The sequence below is a fragment of the Pogona vitticeps genome, chromosome 2, assembly GCF_051106095.1.
Source record: "Pogona vitticeps strain Pit_001003342236 chromosome 2, PviZW2.1, whole genome shotgun sequence".
Classification (NCBI taxonomy): domain Eukaryota; kingdom Metazoa; phylum Chordata; class Lepidosauria; order Squamata; family Agamidae; genus Pogona; species Pogona vitticeps.
This window is the reverse complement of record NC_135784.1, coordinates 30959461-30976771: the sequence shown is the minus strand read 5'-3', so window position 1 is coordinate 30976771 and position 17311 is coordinate 30959461. Positions and strand designations below refer to the sequence as shown.

Sequence of the window (17311 nt, the reverse complement as noted above, 5' to 3'; positions counted from 1 at the left end):
AAGACGCACTTTTTCTCCACAAAACAGGGGGGTGGAAAGTCTGTGCGAAGAAAACAGATTATATTTTCTTCTCCTAAAAAATTGGTGTGTCTTATGGAAAGGTGCGTCTTATGGAGTGAAAAATACGGTAGATAGATAGATAGAGGATTTCTGTCTCACCTTCTGTGTGTCTTCAATAACCGTGGTATCACTGATTGTGGCCAATTTGTGAGGTGCTTAGTTCAGTGCATGAAAGAGTCACTTGCTGTTGTGGGGTGTGCGCGTGAAGAGGAAAAGGGAGCTCCTGCTCTCAATCTGGGGGGGGGGGGGTCTAGAAGCAGTGGGGCTGTTGACCAGGAATGTCAGCAAGTCTTTGGATCTGAGTCTCAAGTCCGAGCGTGAGTCTTTGGCACTTAAGTCCAAATCGCTGAATCTTTGGCCCCACATAGGTTTGGGACTCGGGACTCAGAGTGTTCATGCCCTGCCCAGCTGATAGGCTGGCACATGCAGAGAGCCAGCAAGGCTAAGTTCCCTTCTCGGTTCTTGGAAGGGAAGCTGGGCCTGCTGCCTGTGAAGATGGTGGCAGGCGGCAGCTGCAGGCAAGGACCATAGAGACTTGGGTCTAAGTCACAAGTCAAGTTTCAAATCCCCCCTGAAACCCTCAAGTCAATTCACCAGCGTGACTTGAGTCAGATTCAAGAGCAAGTCTTGACTTGTGAGCCCCCATCCCTGGTGTTGACCAGACAGCCACATCTACTGATATCAGCAGTCTGTGCCATGGTGACTTCCTAGTCGGCAATCAGGTACTCGCTTGGCACTGACTATGCCACTGTGGTGGCCATCTTACAAGATCCTGGGATTTGTAGTTTAGTGAGGCACTTAGAATTCTCTGCTTTACTTCAAAGGAATGCACTAAACTTCTCCAGTGGAGAATTCCAATCTACGAATCCCATGATCCTTTATAGGATGAAACCACAGCAGTTTGAGAATTGTTAGATCCTTGTAACTGGGAAGTGGAGGTACGCTCACAGTCTCCCTTTAGTCTCACACAGTGTAAGACAGCTGTACGATTTACCCAGAAGTAGGTGGATAACCCTTACCCTTTATGCTTGTCTAGAGTTGCTATCGTAGACGTTATGTTGTGAGCAGCGCGTGACAAGGGATAACAATTGTAACAACTGAGAAAAAGTGTAAGGCATTTGTGAGTCAGATCTTGCTCTTCTTGTCTTCCCCAAAGCTGCCAATTCCCCCCTTGACTCACTTTCATTTTGATCTCTGTAGTATCACTTTTAGTACCACTTTCCCAAGAGGTAGATGTAGAGAATCTTCTTGCCTTTTCAAGGGTCTGTGAACAGCCTTGGGGTGGAAGTGAATTGCCAGTATTTACTCACAAAGGTCCACATCGTCAAAACTATGGTTTTTCTAATAGCGATGTATGGAAGTGAGAGCTGGACCATAAAGAAGAATTGATGCCTTTGAATTGTGGTGCTGGAGGAGGCTCTTGAGAGTCCCCTGGACTGCAAGGAGAACAAACCTATCCATTCTGAAGGAAATCAACCCTGAGTGCTCACTGGAAGGACAGATTCTGAAGCTGAGGCTCCAGTACTTTGGCCATCTCATGAGAAGAGAAGACTCCCTGGAAAGTACCCTGATGTTAGGAAAGCGTGAAGGCAAGAGGAGAAGGGGACGACAGAGGATGAGATGGCTGGACAGTGTCATTGAAGCGACCAACATGGATTTGATCCAACTCCGGGAGGCAGTGGAAGACAGGAGGGCCTGGCATGCTCTGGTCCATGGGGTCACGAAGAGTCGGACATGACTTAATGACTAAACAACAGCAACTCACATTATGTCTGCTAAGGAGGACAAGGATGCAGAATGGGCCTCAAATAGCTGGCATGCTGGAACACATCCTGGCCCTCCCACGTGTTCTGCATTCCTCTTGTTAGATATTCTGGTTATACCATGTAGGCTTCAAAGCTGGAGTGAGAGGTTCTGTCATCAGCTTGAGCCTGAGATCCTCCTTGACACACTCCACAATTATTGATCTAGACAAATGAAGACACAGTCTTCACGAAAAGGATTGCCGAAGGAGCCAGTGGTATACACTCAGCTGCCAATACAGGAATGTCCTGGGTCACAGAGGTGGATTTCTTGACAACACATGCAGGAAATAGATCTGTGGCAATCATAATTTATATTTTCTGAGTTAATTTCTCCTTCGGTGACCCCCCCCTCAGTTGGAAGTCAGTTGAACCAAGTTGTGTTCTATGAAAATATGTGCTCTTAAGGCTACAATCCTACTCATGCTTATTTGATTTTATCAAATCTATGAATAAATCAACATTTACATTTAATCTTATAGAGCTGGAATGGCAGTGGAACTACAACTCCCAGTAAGCACTGCAGCACCTTCCATTTTTGTACTTGGAGGGTCCAAGACGAGCCCTGTTCCAGGTGAGTGAAATATCAGTGCCTGAATGCATGGGTTTCTGAACTGGAACTCCCAGAATTCTGCCTGGGGAATCATTAGACAAATATGTGGATTGCGGTCCAAAAAAATCTGAATGATACATCAGCATCTCTTCACAGTGAAAGCAGAAGATATGTATAATTTAGAAAAGTGACTTTTTTTGGGTGTGTGTGTGACGACCAGCTCCCCTAAAGGATGCTAGGGCGTTCGGACAGAGAGTAACAACTTCTAGATATTCTTGTCAAGCATGGCTGAATTGTCTGGAAGATTCTGGGTGTTGTAGTCTAAAGAAGTAACTTTTCCAAACTCTGATCACGTATTTATGGAGGGATCTTAAGCATTCACTTAAGTACGCATGAAAAGCCTTGGGACGGACCATAAACCACTACAGGTTCCCTGCAAGAACTCTGGCTACTAACAGGGGTTCAATAGTCCACCAAAGCCTTGTTGGTGTTCTACAGTGTACCTTCTCCTCATTCCTACCTTAGATCTACAATCCTTTAGTCACATCCCCCAATACAGACCATTACTGTGGCTGGGGCTAGCTTTAAAGTGACTTCGGAAGCCATCTTTAAGCAGAGATGTCAGGGATTGAGTTTGGGACCTTCCATATGCTGAAACTTAACTATATGGCTCCTCCTCAGTAAGGCATAGTTTTGTGAGTTGGTACATTTATGAAGGCCTTGGAAATGGATCTCAACAGATGGGAAACCCTGACATCTGAGCGTTCAGCCTGGAGGCATGTGGTGCATCACGGCCTCTCCCAATTTGAAAAGACCCTTGTCCAGCAGGCTGAGGCAAAGAGGCAGTCACGAAAGCAGCAAAATCAGGGAGCTGGACAGGAGACATATGGTATTTGTCTTGAGTGTAGAAGGGATTGTCACTCTCGAATTGGCCTTCTCAGCCACACTAGACGCTGTTCCAAGTCCTCCATGCAGAGCACGATACCATAGTCTCTCAAGACTGAAGGATGCCTATGATGATGACATTTACGACTTAGAAACAAAGGCACACTTTATCTGCGGTGATGAGAACCACATGATAGTTTCTGATGGAAGTTCAATTAGCCTTTTGGCTCAGCACCAGAGTCAGAAAAAAAGTTAACTCTCTATTAGGTTGACCAAGTGTCCTGCTTATAGATGACATGTCTTGTGTTCAGAGGCATTATTTGTCTGAAGATCAATCCAGTCCATAAGAAGCGTGAAGAAGAGAGAACAGGGTTCTTGAATTTGCCCGTGGGCCTTTGGGCGCAACAGTCACTTGCTTCTTCTCCTCTTGGTGGAGGGAACTGCATTGCTGTTTAGTTTCAACTCTGATTGTTTTCATTTTTACATCTCCAGAAAAAACTAGCAGATGTAGAGTTTAGTCAAATCCTGTGCCTCTCCCCTTTTTGGTAATGACCATATTGGTAAGATGTAGCCCAAAAAAATAATTTTTCCAAACTTGGGAAGCCATTGTCACATCAGCAGATAAACTGATACATGGTGTTGAGAAAGTCACTATGTCCTGCAGTGCTGATGTCTACTGTTAAAGACTCAGATGCAGGAGCTGATGGTGACAATCTGGGCACCAAAGTACTGCCCCCGAGCTGAACAGAGAACTTCTATTTGTTTGCCTTGCCCACTGTTATACAACAAATTAATTATTTGCTTGTCACGGAACAAGTGCCTCCATATCCATTTCGCCACCATTCAACTTTCCTTGCACCCACGATACTGGTAGTTGCCAAGTATCTGAAACAAAGTAGGTTGTTTCCATTGATTGAAAAAACACAGCCCTACCTGGAAGCTTACAGTCTAATTATTATATCAATAATTAGGCTGTGATAGTAGAGGGTGTGAACCCAAAGTCAGATTATCACTTCCCAGTTGTGTTCCATCCACCTTTAGGTAAAAGGTAAAGGTTCCCCTTGACAATTTTTGTCCAGTCGTGCCCGACTCTAGGGGGCGGTGCTCATCCCCGTTTCCAAGCCATAGAGCCAGCGTTTTGTCCGAAGACAATCTTCCGTGGTCACATGGCCAGTGCGACTTAGACACGGAATGCTGTTACCTTCCCACCGAGGTGGTCCCTATTAATCTACTCGTATTTGCATGCTTTCGAACCGCTAGGTTGGCAGGAGCTGGGACAAGTGACGGGCGCTCATTCCGTCGTGTGGATTCGATCTTACGACTGCTTGGTCTTCTGACCCTGCAGCACAGGCTTCTGCGGTTTAGCCCACAGCGCCACCACGTCCCCAACCATCCACCTTTAGCCATATCTAATTCCCTTCATTCTATGTACGTATTACAAGAAGACAGCAGTGATGAAATAGCTGAAGACAACCACGAGAAGGTCTTTTAGCCCATTAAGGACTAACAAATTTATCTGGCATGATCTTCTGCAGACTCCACCCCACTTAAGCAAATACATGAACGCTTGTGGCAAAATAAAACTTTCCACCATCACTTATTGTTAGGTTGTGAGAATCAGGCTGAGGGGATCAGGATTCAGCTTCTAGAAGCTAAGAGCCCTGTTTGCCCGCTAAGAACATTGCATTCTTGGGTTCATCTGCTTAAGGAAGATGTTTGTGCAGCTATATTATTTTTCCCCTGCTGTGTCTGTGAGGATCCAATTAGGCAAACTATGAGTGCAATCACATGGCCTGTGCTGCAATCTGGTGCAAATTATTTCTTGGCAATCATATGATGGACAGGTAATTGTGCTCCAACTGAAATACAACCCATGCCCAAGCTGGACTTTTTAGTCCAACAGTAGGGCTACTACCTTTTGGGGCTGGGCTGGAGTTATTCCCTGACCAATGGAAGGTTGATTTAAGGGAGATAACTCCCAGTGAATTGACCAAGAAAGATCCCTGTGTGTAATCGCACATGTTGCGTTCCTGTTGTCTGATTGCACCCTTTGTTGAGCATGTCAGGAGTCATGGCTGCCCCTTTCAGCTCTAGAGGACAAAGGGAAGATGGAGGAAGAAGCAAAGGACCACGAGAAAGAAGGAAGAGGCACCAGCATTTCCAAGAATAACTATTTAAGAGCTCCTTCACAGCCTTGAGTTTCGTTCAACTTTCCTTGCACCCATGATGGTGCTGCATCCCAGCATTCATACAGCACAAGGCTAAAACTTTTCAACGTGTCAAAACAGGAGCAAAACAAAAACAAACAAACAAACAAACAAAAAGCTTTCTAGCCTTTTTTACACCACTGCCAAGTGTTAACATATTTTTCTTTTGCTTTGCACCAATTTGCTCCAGTTCAGGATCTGCTTATTTGGACCCTAGCACTGCAGTGTGTTCTGTGCTGACCCACACACTTTGTAGGTGTGTTTCAACGGCTGATGTTTCCTTGTAGGTGTTTTTCTGCTAGCCACTCTCCACCTCTTCATACTTTTGGACAGGTAAAACAAGGAAGGAAAGGAGGAAAAAGTGAAATAGATGGGGAGACGACCAAGAAGACGGGCAAATTGGGAGGGCAGTTTGTGTTGTGGGTGAACCATCAGGGAGCAATTCTAGATGTGGGTTGACAGGTGAGACTGAGACAACTCAGTGTATCCCAGTACATCCAGCAATGAATTCTCTCCCCATTGCTGGATGGAAAGACCAGAATGATGTATTCAAATCTGCATTAAAAAAAACAACAAACCTCAGAATGGCCCTAGAAGACTGGTTCCCAAACTTTGATAACTGATGTGTTCTTAGACTAAAATTCCCAGAAGCCTTAACCACCAGCTGTACTGGCTGAAGTTTCTGGGTGTTGCGGACAAAAACACCTGGGCTAGCCAAGTTTGGGAACCACTAGCCTAGAAAAACTCCAGGCTGTGGAGATAGCATCGCCGTGAGGATGAGCTCTAAGGCTGATGGAAGGACAGACAGATCCAAGCAAATAAAGGATGGTCGTCATCTCTCTTTCTCTCTTCTTAACCATGGAAAGACATGGATCTTTTTGAGATGAACTGAGTTACACCCCATCACTCCCAACAGTGTTGAGGCTTAACCGCTGCATACTCTTTCCCTCCCTTGCCCTCCCCTGTAAGTGGAACTGTGTGTTACTGACCGCTGTGGAAAAGCTGGGCTACATAGGCTTTTGGTCTGATCCTTTAAGGCTCTTCTTACAAGAGGTGGGCATGAACTGCTGCCTTGGTAGTTCATGTCGGTTTGGTGGATGGCCGAATAGGCGTTCCATGGTTTGGCACCCTGCCCCCTCTGTTAGGTGCCCACTCAGAGCCAGCACCCAGAGGAGGCAGGGCAGGGAAGTCAGGACACTGCTTCTGAGTGGGTGCCCACTGGAAGGGACAGGGCACTGAATCATGGACCATTCGTTTAGCCATCTGCCAGACCATCACAAGCCACCAAATCAGCAGCTTGTGCCCATCGCTACCTCTTAACACCTGCTGCTTCAGTTTCCATGGCGACAGCAAAATCCACAAAGCAATGTAATACTGTATTGTTCTTGTCTGCTTACAGGTGAAGGTGACGGGAAATTGGATATAAAGTCTGGTTGGTCATTTGAAGGTGACCCACTTGTAGGAATATGCTCTCTCAAAAATCTTTAGACGAAAACTGTTTACAGTCCCACGTGAAATAATTTAATGTGCTATTTTAAGAACCCAATATAAAATGAGTCAGGCTATAATCTCTAGCATGAGAGAAGAGATGTGGGAGAGGTGTGGCGATTGTAGGATTGGAACAATTGTGTCTTGTTATACCTTTCCCTCAGCTGGGAAGGAAAAATCTATGGGCCACAGCCCCTTTCATCATTCCAACTGGCTTTTGGGAAATTGTTCCCAGTGGGAGGGTGCCCTCCAAGCATTGCATGTGCTCTGGTGAAATATCCAGAAAGACACTCCCATTGAGGTGAGAGCAAAGCACCACACCCTGGGAATCTGGGAAACCCAACCCTTTATCTCAAGTCAAGGATATAAACTGTCCCCTTCAGAGCATCTGGAACAGTTTGGTTGTGTGTGGAGCCAGTCCTCCTGAAACAGAGGAAGTGGGATCCAGAAGCCAAAAAGATGAAACTCAGCTCGGGCAGAATGCCCCTGAGGGTGAATTTTGCCTTGATCTTCGCTATGACTCTCCTTTCAGGTAGGAAAAAGACAAGTTTAATTCAGAGAAGAGTGTGTAAATTAAGAATGAGCCTCCAGCCTAGACAAAGGATGCATTTATTAGGACAGCTGGAGCTAATTTAGTAGCAGGCCTGTGGCATGTCACTGATAACATCTAAGAACAGCTCTGTCGTGTAAATAAAATAAAACCCTGTTCAGCCCAGTCTCCTGTTCCTGAAGGGCCTGGTAGGGACGATTGAAGGAATGCTCAATAACACAGAATCCTAATAACTAGTATCCCCACTCTGAATGGCTCACAGCCTGAGGTTTAGCGTTGTCTTCCCTAAGCTGATGCCAGCTAGATGATTCTGGGAGTTGTAGTTCAACAAACAAGGTACCTGGTTGAAAAAAGGCTGGTTTAGGCATGCCTGATCAGCATCCTTCAGCATCACATTGAAGAACAGCTGGCATGCTGAAATCTGGCGTTAGATAGCTCACGAAACCTGAAAGTGTTTCACTGGGTCAGAGAAATGAGAAAAATTGTTTATTCTTAGAGAAATGTCTTTTTCCATCCCAAGTAATAGTCATTTGCCAAATAGCATAAGCTGACAGATGCGGATGTGTTTAAAGGTATCCAGTGAATTTCATGCTTTTAAACTCTTTGGTAGGAATCACTCTCTGCTGTTGCTCTTGTATGATTTCAGTAAAAAAATATGGGGCTACAAAATAACATGTTTTATTTTGGGCAAGCATTCACGGATGGTAGCATGTATCTGAACAAGCAAGCTACAGCCCATGAAAGCTTGTGTCAGATAAAATATAATCATGCCACAGAGCTCTGTTGTTTTTGTTCTAATAGCCAACACACCAAGGCAGGGGCTCCTATGATTTTTTATTTTGACAGTGCTTCTTCAAACAGCAAAATGTGGTGCTTGTCTGTGTGGGCTGTGCAATGGACTGTTGGTTTGTGTTCTCGAAGGCTTTCATGGCCGGGATCCGATGGTTGTTGTGGTTTTTTGGGGGCTGTTTGGCTGTGTTCTGGAGGTTTTTCTTCCTAACGTTTTGCCAGTCTGTGTGGCTGGTGTTTTTAAACACCCTAATCACAGAAAACATCCAATCTGGAAAAAAAACACACACAACAACACCTGATCCCACAGCTACATATACTCAACAATCCGCCACACTAGACCAGAACACAGACAGAGTTCTAGCTCCTGTCCTCTGAAGATGCCGGCTGCAGAGACTGGTTAGAAAGAAAAACCTCCAGAACACAGCGAAATAGCCCAAAATCTCCACAAGAACTGACTGTTAGTTTGATTGGGACATGGAATGGGAGACGGCTAAAATCTTATTAGAAATCTTGTGGGAAGAAGACATTAGAGTTGTAGATAAGACTTGGGCCTAGTCAACATCCTTTGGAACCTGTCAGGACCTACATGTTTGCAAAGGACCCCTTGCAGCCCTCTTGAGACTACAGATTCTGCCACTACTCCTTGCTGGTCGTTGCCTGTTCACCTGCCCTTCCCAACATGGCAGGAGTGGCACAAGCGATGGCATGGGGCAACACTTTTCAGTTCCCTTGTACTTGTCTTTTGAACAGATGTACTGAGGGTAGAGCCTAGAAGGAGGATGACCTTCAGAAGGCAGAAGCAGGCCACCCGCTGCTCTTCAGATGTAGATGGTCTCCATCCATCTCCACCAGCATGGCCAGTGATCAGAGATATAGGAACTGTAGTTCAGTGATATTTGCAAGGGGAGATATATGTAGTTCCCACTCCTGAGGTTGACCTTGGTGATGTGAAAGTAGCAAAAGGGTGGGCTCATTGAAGGCACTTTACCTCACAGCTAAATATGTCGTTTGAAGAGTATTTTTTTTTTCATTCCAAAAAGCTGGCTGCTGTTGCCAGATCCAGCTGGCATGCTCTTTTTTAAAAAACTGGAAATCTCAAGGTGGCCACTGGTTAGTGAATTCTGGGATTTCTAGTCCAAGAAGATAACGTTTCAAAGCTGTTTAGGGAGAGATCCCACGCAGTCTTCCACCGATGCACAGATCAGTTAGTTTAGGAACACAGGAAGCTGTGCTACAATGACTGCTACTACTAATTTTAATCTTAGAACTGCAGAGCTGGAAGGGACCCTTATGGGTTCTTGAAATTCAGCTCCTGCCAGGGAGGCACAGAGGGCATCGAACCCCTGACCTCTGACTCCACAACTAGATCCCTAAACTGAGCTATCCAGTGCTGAGCTATCCAGCAGTTCTGGATAAACACTGTCAGACCAGTGGTCCATGCAGCCCAGAGGTATCCATTCTGATGGGCAGAAGTTCTCCATGTTTCCAAGTAGAATCCTTGCCTAGCCCCACCTTGAGATTCCTGGTGTTCCTTCATGGTCTCTCATCCAAGGGAAAAGGAGACCCAACCCTGCTTAGCTTCCCAAATCAGACAAGATGATTTGTGTTCAGGTTGGTATGGTATGGCTTCTGAAATGTTGCTGCATTGCATCACCTGCAACAATGCCCTGGGTTTCCCATTCTCCTTTGTTTGTATTAGATCCCTAGGTTTTGTTGTCAGGCTAGTGAGGCTAAGCTACTGATGCTGCTCTTCCCCCACTGAGGAGGAGGAGGAGAAGGGTGCTTGTCAAGTCTGTCAGTCTGGTAAAACTGGATTATATCTGGAGTAGATCCAAACCTGATTCCTCTTGGAGGCTTCGGGGAAGAAAGCCGGGTAGGCCTCCATGAATATTTTGCTAAGGAATGTGCTGTTTTTGTTTCAATCATCACATGGGCCTAGAGGGGGGGAGCCTGGTGCCTTGATTTTGTGATTTTCCTGGAAACTGTGCCCATTCCTCTTGGAGGCTTCGGGGAAGAAAGCCGGGTAGGCCTCCATGAATATTTTGCTAAGGAATGTGCTGTTTTTGTTTCAATCATCACATGGGCCTAGAGGGGGGGAGCCTGGTGCCTTGATTTTGTGATTTTCCTGGAAACTGTGCCCATTCCTCTTGGAGGCTTCGGGGAAGAAAGCCGGGTAGGCCTCCATGAATATTTTGCTAAGGAATGTGCTGTTTTTGTTTCAATCATCACATGGGCCTAGAGGGGGGGAGCCTGGTGCCTTGATTTTGTGATTTTCCTGGAAACTGTGCCCATTCCTCTTGGAGGCTTCGGGGAAGAAAGCCGGGTAGGCCTCCATGAATATTTTGCTAAGGAATGTGCTGTTTTTGTTTCAATCATCACATGGGCCTAGAGGGGGGGAGCCTGGTGCCTTGATTTTGTGATTTTCCTGGAAACTGTGCCCATTCCTCTTGGAGGCTTCGGGGAAGAAAGCCGGGTAGGCCTCCATGAATATTTTGCTAAGGAATGTGCTGTTTTTGTTTCAATCATCACATGGGCCTAGAGGGGGGGAGCCTGGTGCCTTGATTTTGTGATTTTCCTGGAAACTGTGCCCATTCCTCTTGGAGGCTTCGGGGAAGAAAGCCGGGTAGGCCTCCATGAATATTTTGCTAAGGAATGTGCTGTTTTTGTTTCAATCATCACATGGGCCTAGAGGGGGGGAGCCTGGTGCCTTGATTTTGTGATTTTCCTGGAAACTGTGCCCATTCCTCTTGGAGGCTTCGGGGAAGAAAGCCGGGTAGGCCTCCATGAATATTTTGCTAAGGAATGTGCTGTTTTTGTTTCAATCATCACATGGGCCTAGAGGGGGGGAGCCTGGTGCCTTGATTTTGTGATTTTCCTGGAAACTGTGCCCATTCCTCTTGGAGGCTTCGGGGAAGAAAGCCGGGTAGGCCTCCATGAATATTTTGCTAAGGAATGTGCTGTTTTTGTTTCAATCATCACATGGGCCTAGAGGGGGGGAGCCTGGTGCCTTGATTTTGTGATTTTCCTGGAAACTGTGCCCATTCCTCTTGGAGGCTTCGGGGAAGAAAGCCGGGTAGGCCTCCATGAATATTTTGCTAAGGAATGTGCTGTTTTTGTTTCAATCATCACATGGGCCTAGAGGGGGGGAGCCTGGTGCCTTGATTTTGTGATTTTCCTGGAAACTGTGCCCATTCCTCTTGGAGGCTTCGGGGAAGAAAGCCGGGTAGGCCTCCATGAATATTTTGCTAAGGAATGTGCTGTTTTTGTTTCAATCATCACATGGGCCTAGAGGGGGGGAGCCTGGTGCCTTGATTTTGTGATTTTCCTGGAAACTGTGCCCATTCCTCTTGGAGGCTTCGGGGAAGAAAGCCGGGTAGGCCTCCATGAATATTTTGCTAAGGAATGTGCTGTTTTTGTTTCAATCATCACATGGGCCTAGAGGGGGGGAGCCTGGTGCCTTGATTTTGTGATTTTCCTGGAAACTGTGCCCATTCCTCTTGGAGGCTTCGGGGAAGAAAGCCGGGTAGGCCTCCATGAATATTTTGCTAAGGAATGTGCTGTTTTTGTTTCAATCATCACATGGGCCTAGAGGGGGGGAGCCTGGTGCCTTGATTTTGTGATTTTCCTGGAAACTGTGCCCATTCCTCTTGGAGGCTTCGGGGAAGAAAGCCGGGTAGGCCTCCATGAATATTTTGCTAAGGAATGTGCTGTTTTTGTTTCAATCATCACATGGGCCTAGAGGGGGGGAGCCTGGTGCCTTGATTTTGTGATTTTCCTGGAAACTGTGCCCATTCCTCTTGGAGGCTTCGGGGAAGAAAGCCGGGTAGGCCTCCATGAATATTTTGCTAAGGAATGTGCTGTTTTTGTTTCAATCATCACATGGGCCTAGAGGGGGGGAGCCTGGTGCCTTGATTTTGTGATTTTCCTGGAAACTGTGCCCATTCCTCTTGGAGGCTTCGGGGAAGAAAGCCGGGTAGGCCTCCATGAATATTTTGCTAAGGAATGTGCTGTTTTTGTTTCAATCATCACATGGGCCTAGAGGGGGGGAGCCTGGTGCCTTGATTTTGTGATTTTCCTGGAAACTGTGCCCATTCCTCTTGGAGGCTTCGGGGAAGAAAGCCGGGTAGGCCTCCATGAATATTTTGCTAAGGAATGTGCTGTTTTTGTTTCAATCATCACATGGGCCTAGAGGGGGGGAGCCTGGTGCCTTGATTTTGTGATTTTCCTGGAAACTGTGCCCATTCCTCTTGGAGGCTTCGGGGAAGAAAGCCGGGTAGGCCTCCATGAATATTTTGCTAAGGAATGTGCTGTTTTTGTTTCAATCATCACATGGGCCTAGAGGGGGGGAGCCTGGTGCCTTGATTTTGTGATTTTCCTGGAAACTGTGCCCATTCCTCTTGGAGGCTTCGGGGAAGAAAGCCGGGTAGGCCTCCATGAATATTTTGCTAAGGAATGTGCTGTTTTTGTTTCAATCATCACATGGGCCTAGAGGGGGGGAGCCTGGTGCCTTGATTTTGTGATTTTCCTGGAAACTGTGCCCATTCCTCTTGGAGGCTTCGGGGAAGAAAGCCGGGTAGGCCTCCATGAATATTTTGCTAAGGAATGTGCTGTTTTTGTTTCAATCATCACATGGGCCTAGAGGGGGGGAGCCTGGTGCCTTGATTTTGTGATTTTCCTGGAAACTGTGCCCATTCCTCTTGGAGGCTTCGGGGAAGAAAGCCGGGTAGGCCTCCATGAATATTTTGCTAAGGAATGTGCTGTTTTTGTTTCAATCATCACATGGGCCTAGAGGGGGGGAGCCTGGTGCCTTGATTTTGTGATTTTCCTGGAAACTGTGCCCATTCCTCTTGGAGGCTTCGGGGAAGAAAGCCGGGTAGGCCTCCATGAATATTTTGCTAAGGAATGTGCTGTTTTTGTTTCAATCATCACATGGGCCTAGAGGGGGGGAGCCTGGTGCCTTGATTTTGTGATTTTCCTGGAAACTGTGCCCATTCCTCTTGGAGGCTTCGGGGAAGAAAGCCGGGTAGGCCTCCATGAATATTTTGCTAAGGAATGTGCTGTTTTTGTTTCAATCATCACATGGGCCTAGAGGGGGGGAGCCTGGTGCCTTGATTTTGTGATTTTCCTGGAAACTGTGCCCATTCCTCTTGGAGGCTTCGGGGAAGAAAGCCGGGTAGGCCTCCATGAATATTTTGCTAAGGAATGTGCTGTTTTTGTTTCAATCATCACATGGGCCTAGAGGGGGGGAGCCTGGTGCCTTGATTTTGTGATTTTCCTGGAAACTGTGCCCATTCCTCTTGGAGGCTTCGGGGAAGAAAGCCGGGTAGGCCTCCATGAATATTTTGCTAAGGAATGTGCTGTTTTTGTTTCAATCATCACATGGGCCTAGAGGGGGGGAGCCTGGTGCCTTGATTTTGTGATTTTCCTGGAAACTGTGCCCATTCCTCTTGGAGGCTTCGGGGAAGAAAGCCGGGTAGGCCTCCATGAATATTTTGCTAAGGAATGTGCTGTTTTTGTTTCAATCATCACATGGGCCTAGAGGGGGGGAGCCTGGTGCCTTGATTTTGTGATTTTCCTGGAAACTGTGCCCATTCCTCTTGGAGGCTTCGGGGAAGAAAGCCGGGTAGGCCTCCATGAATATTTTGCTAAGGAATGTGCTGTTTTTGTTTCAATCATCACATGGGCCTAGAGGGGGGGAGCCTGGTGCCTTGATTTTGTGATTTTCCTGGAAACTGTGCCCATTCCTCTTGGAGGCTTCGGGGAAGAAAGCCGGGTAGGCCTCCATGAATATTTTGCTAAGGAATGTGCTGTTTTTGTTTCAATCATCACATGGGCCTAGAGGGGGGGAGCCTGGTGCCTTGATTTTGTGATTTTCCTGGAAACTGTGCCCATTCCTCTTGGAGGCTTCGGGGAAGAAAGCCGGGTAGGCCTCCATGAATATTTTGCTAAGGAATGTGCTGTTTTTGTTTCAATCATCACATGGGCCTAGAGGGGGGGAGCCTGGTGCCTTGATTTTGTGATTTTCCTGGAAACTGTGCCCATTCCTCTTGGAGGCTTCGGGGAAGAAAGCCGGGTAGGCCTCCATGAATATTTTGCTAAGGAATGTGCTGTTTTTGTTTCAATCATCACATGGGCCTAGAGGGGGGGAGCCTGGTGCCTTGATTTTGTGATTTTCCTGGAAACTGTGCCCATTCCTCTTGGAGGCTTCGGGGAAGAAAGCCGGGTAGGCCTCCATGAATATTTTGCTAAGGAATGTGCTGTTTTTGTTTCAATCATCACATGGGCCTAGAGGGGGGGAGCCTGGTGCCTTGATTTTGTGATTTTCCTGGAAACTGTGCCCATTCCTCTTGGAGGCTTCGGGGAAGAAAGCCGGGTAGGCCTCCATGAATATTTTGCTAAGGAATGTGCTGTTTTTGTTTCAATCATCACATGGGCCTAGAGGGGGGGAGCCTGGTGCCTTGATTTTGTGATTTTCCTGGAAACTGTGCCCATTCCTCTTGGAGGCTTCGGGGAAGAAAGCCGGGTAGGCCTCCATGAATATTTTGCTAAGGAATGTGCTGTTTTTGTTTCAATCATCACATGGGCCTAGAGGGGGGGAGCCTGGTGCCTTGATTTTGTGATTTTCCTGGAAACTGTGCCCATTCCTCTTGGAGGCTTCGGGGAAGAAAGCCGGGTAGGCCTCCATGAATATTTTGCTAAGGAATGTGCTGTTTTTGTTTCAATCATCACATGGGCCTAGAGGGGGGGAGCCTGGTGCCTTGATTTTGTGATTTTCCTGGAAACTGTGCCCATTCCTCTTGGAGGCTTCGGGGAAGAAAGCCGGGTAGGCCTCCATGAATATTTTGCTAAGGAATGTGCTGTTTTTGTTTCAATCATCACATGGGCCTAGAGGGGGGGGAGCCTGGTGCCTTGATTTTGTGATTTTCCTGGAAACTGTGCCCATTCCTCTTGGAGGCTTCGGGGAAGAAAGCCGGGTAGGCCTCCATGAATATTTTGCTAAGGAATGTGCTGTTTTTGTTTCAATCATCACATGGGCCTAGAGGGGGGGAGCCTGGTGCCTTGATTTTGTGATTTTCCTGGAAACTGTGCCCATTCCTCTTGGAGGCTTCGGGGAAGAAAGCCGGGTAGGCCTCCATGAATATTTTGCTAAGGAATGTGCTGTTTTTGTTTCAATCATCACATGGGCCTAGAGGGGGGGAGCCTGGTGCCTTGATTTTGTGATTTTCCTGGAAACTGTGCCCATTCCTCTTGGAGGCTTCGGGGAAGAAAGCCGGGGTAGGCCTCCATGAATATTTTGCTAAGGAATGTGCTGTTTTTTGTTTCAATCATCACATGGGCCTAGAGGGGGGGAGCCTGGTGCCTTGATTTTGTGATTTTCCTGGAAACTGTGCCCATTCCTCTTGGAGGCTTCGGGGAAGAAAGCCGGGGTAGGCCTCCATGAATATTTTGCTAAGGAATGTGCTGTTTTTGTTTCAATCATCACATGGGCCTAGAGGGGGGGAGCCTGGTGCCTTGATTTTGTGATTTTCCTGGAAACTGTGCCCATTCCCTCTTGGAGGCTTCGGGGAAGAAAGCCGGGTAGGCCTCCATGAATATTTTGCTAAGGAATGTGCTGTTTTTGTTTCAATCATCACATGGGCCTAGAGGGGGGGAGCCTGGTGCCTTGATTTTGTGATTTTCCTGGAAACTGTGCCCATTCCTCTTGGAGGCTTCGGGGAAGAAAGCCGGGTAGGGCACTCCATGAATATTTTGCTAAGGAATGTGCTGTTTTTGTTTCAATCATCACATGGGGCCTAGAGGGGGGGGGAGGCCTGGTGCCTTGATTTTGTGATTTTCCTGGAAACTGTGCCCATTCCTCTTGGAGGCTTCGGGAAAAGCCGGGTAGGCCTCCATGAATATTTTGCTAAGGAATGTGCTGTTTTGTTTCAATCACATGGGCCCTAGAGGGGAGCCTGGTGCCTTGATTTTGTGATTTTCCTGGAAACTGTGCCCATTCCTCTTGGAGGCTTCAGGGAAGAAAGCTGGGTAGGCCTCCATGAATATTTTAACTGGGGAATCTGCTGTTTTTGTTCAATCATCACATGGGCCCTGGGGGAGCCTGGTGCCTTGATTTTGTGATTTTCCTGGAAACTGTGCCCATTCCTCTTTGGAGGGCTTCAGGGAAGAAAAGCCAGGTGAGCCTCCATGAATATTTTGCTAAGGAATGTGCTGTTTTTATTTCAATCATCACATGGGCCTGGAGGGGGGAGCCTGGTTGCCTTGGTTTTTGATTTTCCTGGAAACTGTGCCCATTCCTCTTGGAGGCTTCGGGGAAGAAAGCCGGTGAGCCTCCATGAATATTTTGCTAAGAATGTGCTGTTTTTTGTTTCAATCATCATGGACCTAGAGGAAACCTGGTGCCTTGATTTTGTGATTTTCCTGAAGCACATTGCCCATTCCTCTTGGAGCTCGGGGAAGAAAGGCGGGTAGGCCTCCATGAATGACACACACAAGGAATGTGCTGTTTTTGTTTCAATCATCACATGGGCCTAGAGAGAACCTGGTGCCTTGATTTTGTGATTTTCCTGGAAACTGTGCCCATTCCTCTTGGAGGCTTCGGGGAAGAAAACTGGGTGAGCCCTCCATGAATATTTTGCTAAGGAATGTGCTGTTTTTGTTTCAATCATCACATGGGCCTAGAGGGGGGGAGCCTGGTGCCTTGATTTTCGTGATTTTCCTGGAAACTGTTACCCATTCCTCTTGGAGGCTTCGGGAAGAAAGCCAGGGTAGGCCTCCATGAATATTTTGCTAAGGAATGTGCTGTTTGTTTCAATCATCACATGGGCCTAGAGCCTGGTGCCTTGATTTTGTGATTTTCCTGGAAACTGTGCCCATTCCTCTTGGAGGCTTCGAGGAAGAAAGCCGGGCAGGCCTCCTTGAATGTTTGCTAAGGAATGTGCTGTTTTTGTTTCAATCATCATGGGCCTAGAGGGGG

General features: G+C 47.1%; 1 protein-coding gene across 1 annotated transcript in view; it reads left to right on the top strand.

Annotated features, from left to right (window-relative positions):
• Positions 1-7066: 7066 nt before the first annotated feature.
• Positions 7067-17311, top strand: part of LOC144587591 (uncharacterized) — a 43156-nt gene continuing 32911 nt past the window's right edge. Inside the window, exon 1 of the mRNA XM_078388736.1 lies at positions 7067-7527. Within this exon, the coding sequence (XP_078244862.1) occupies positions 7455-7527 (73 nt within the window). The 5' untranslated portion in view covers positions 7067-7454. The remainder of the gene's footprint in view (positions 7528-17311) is intronic.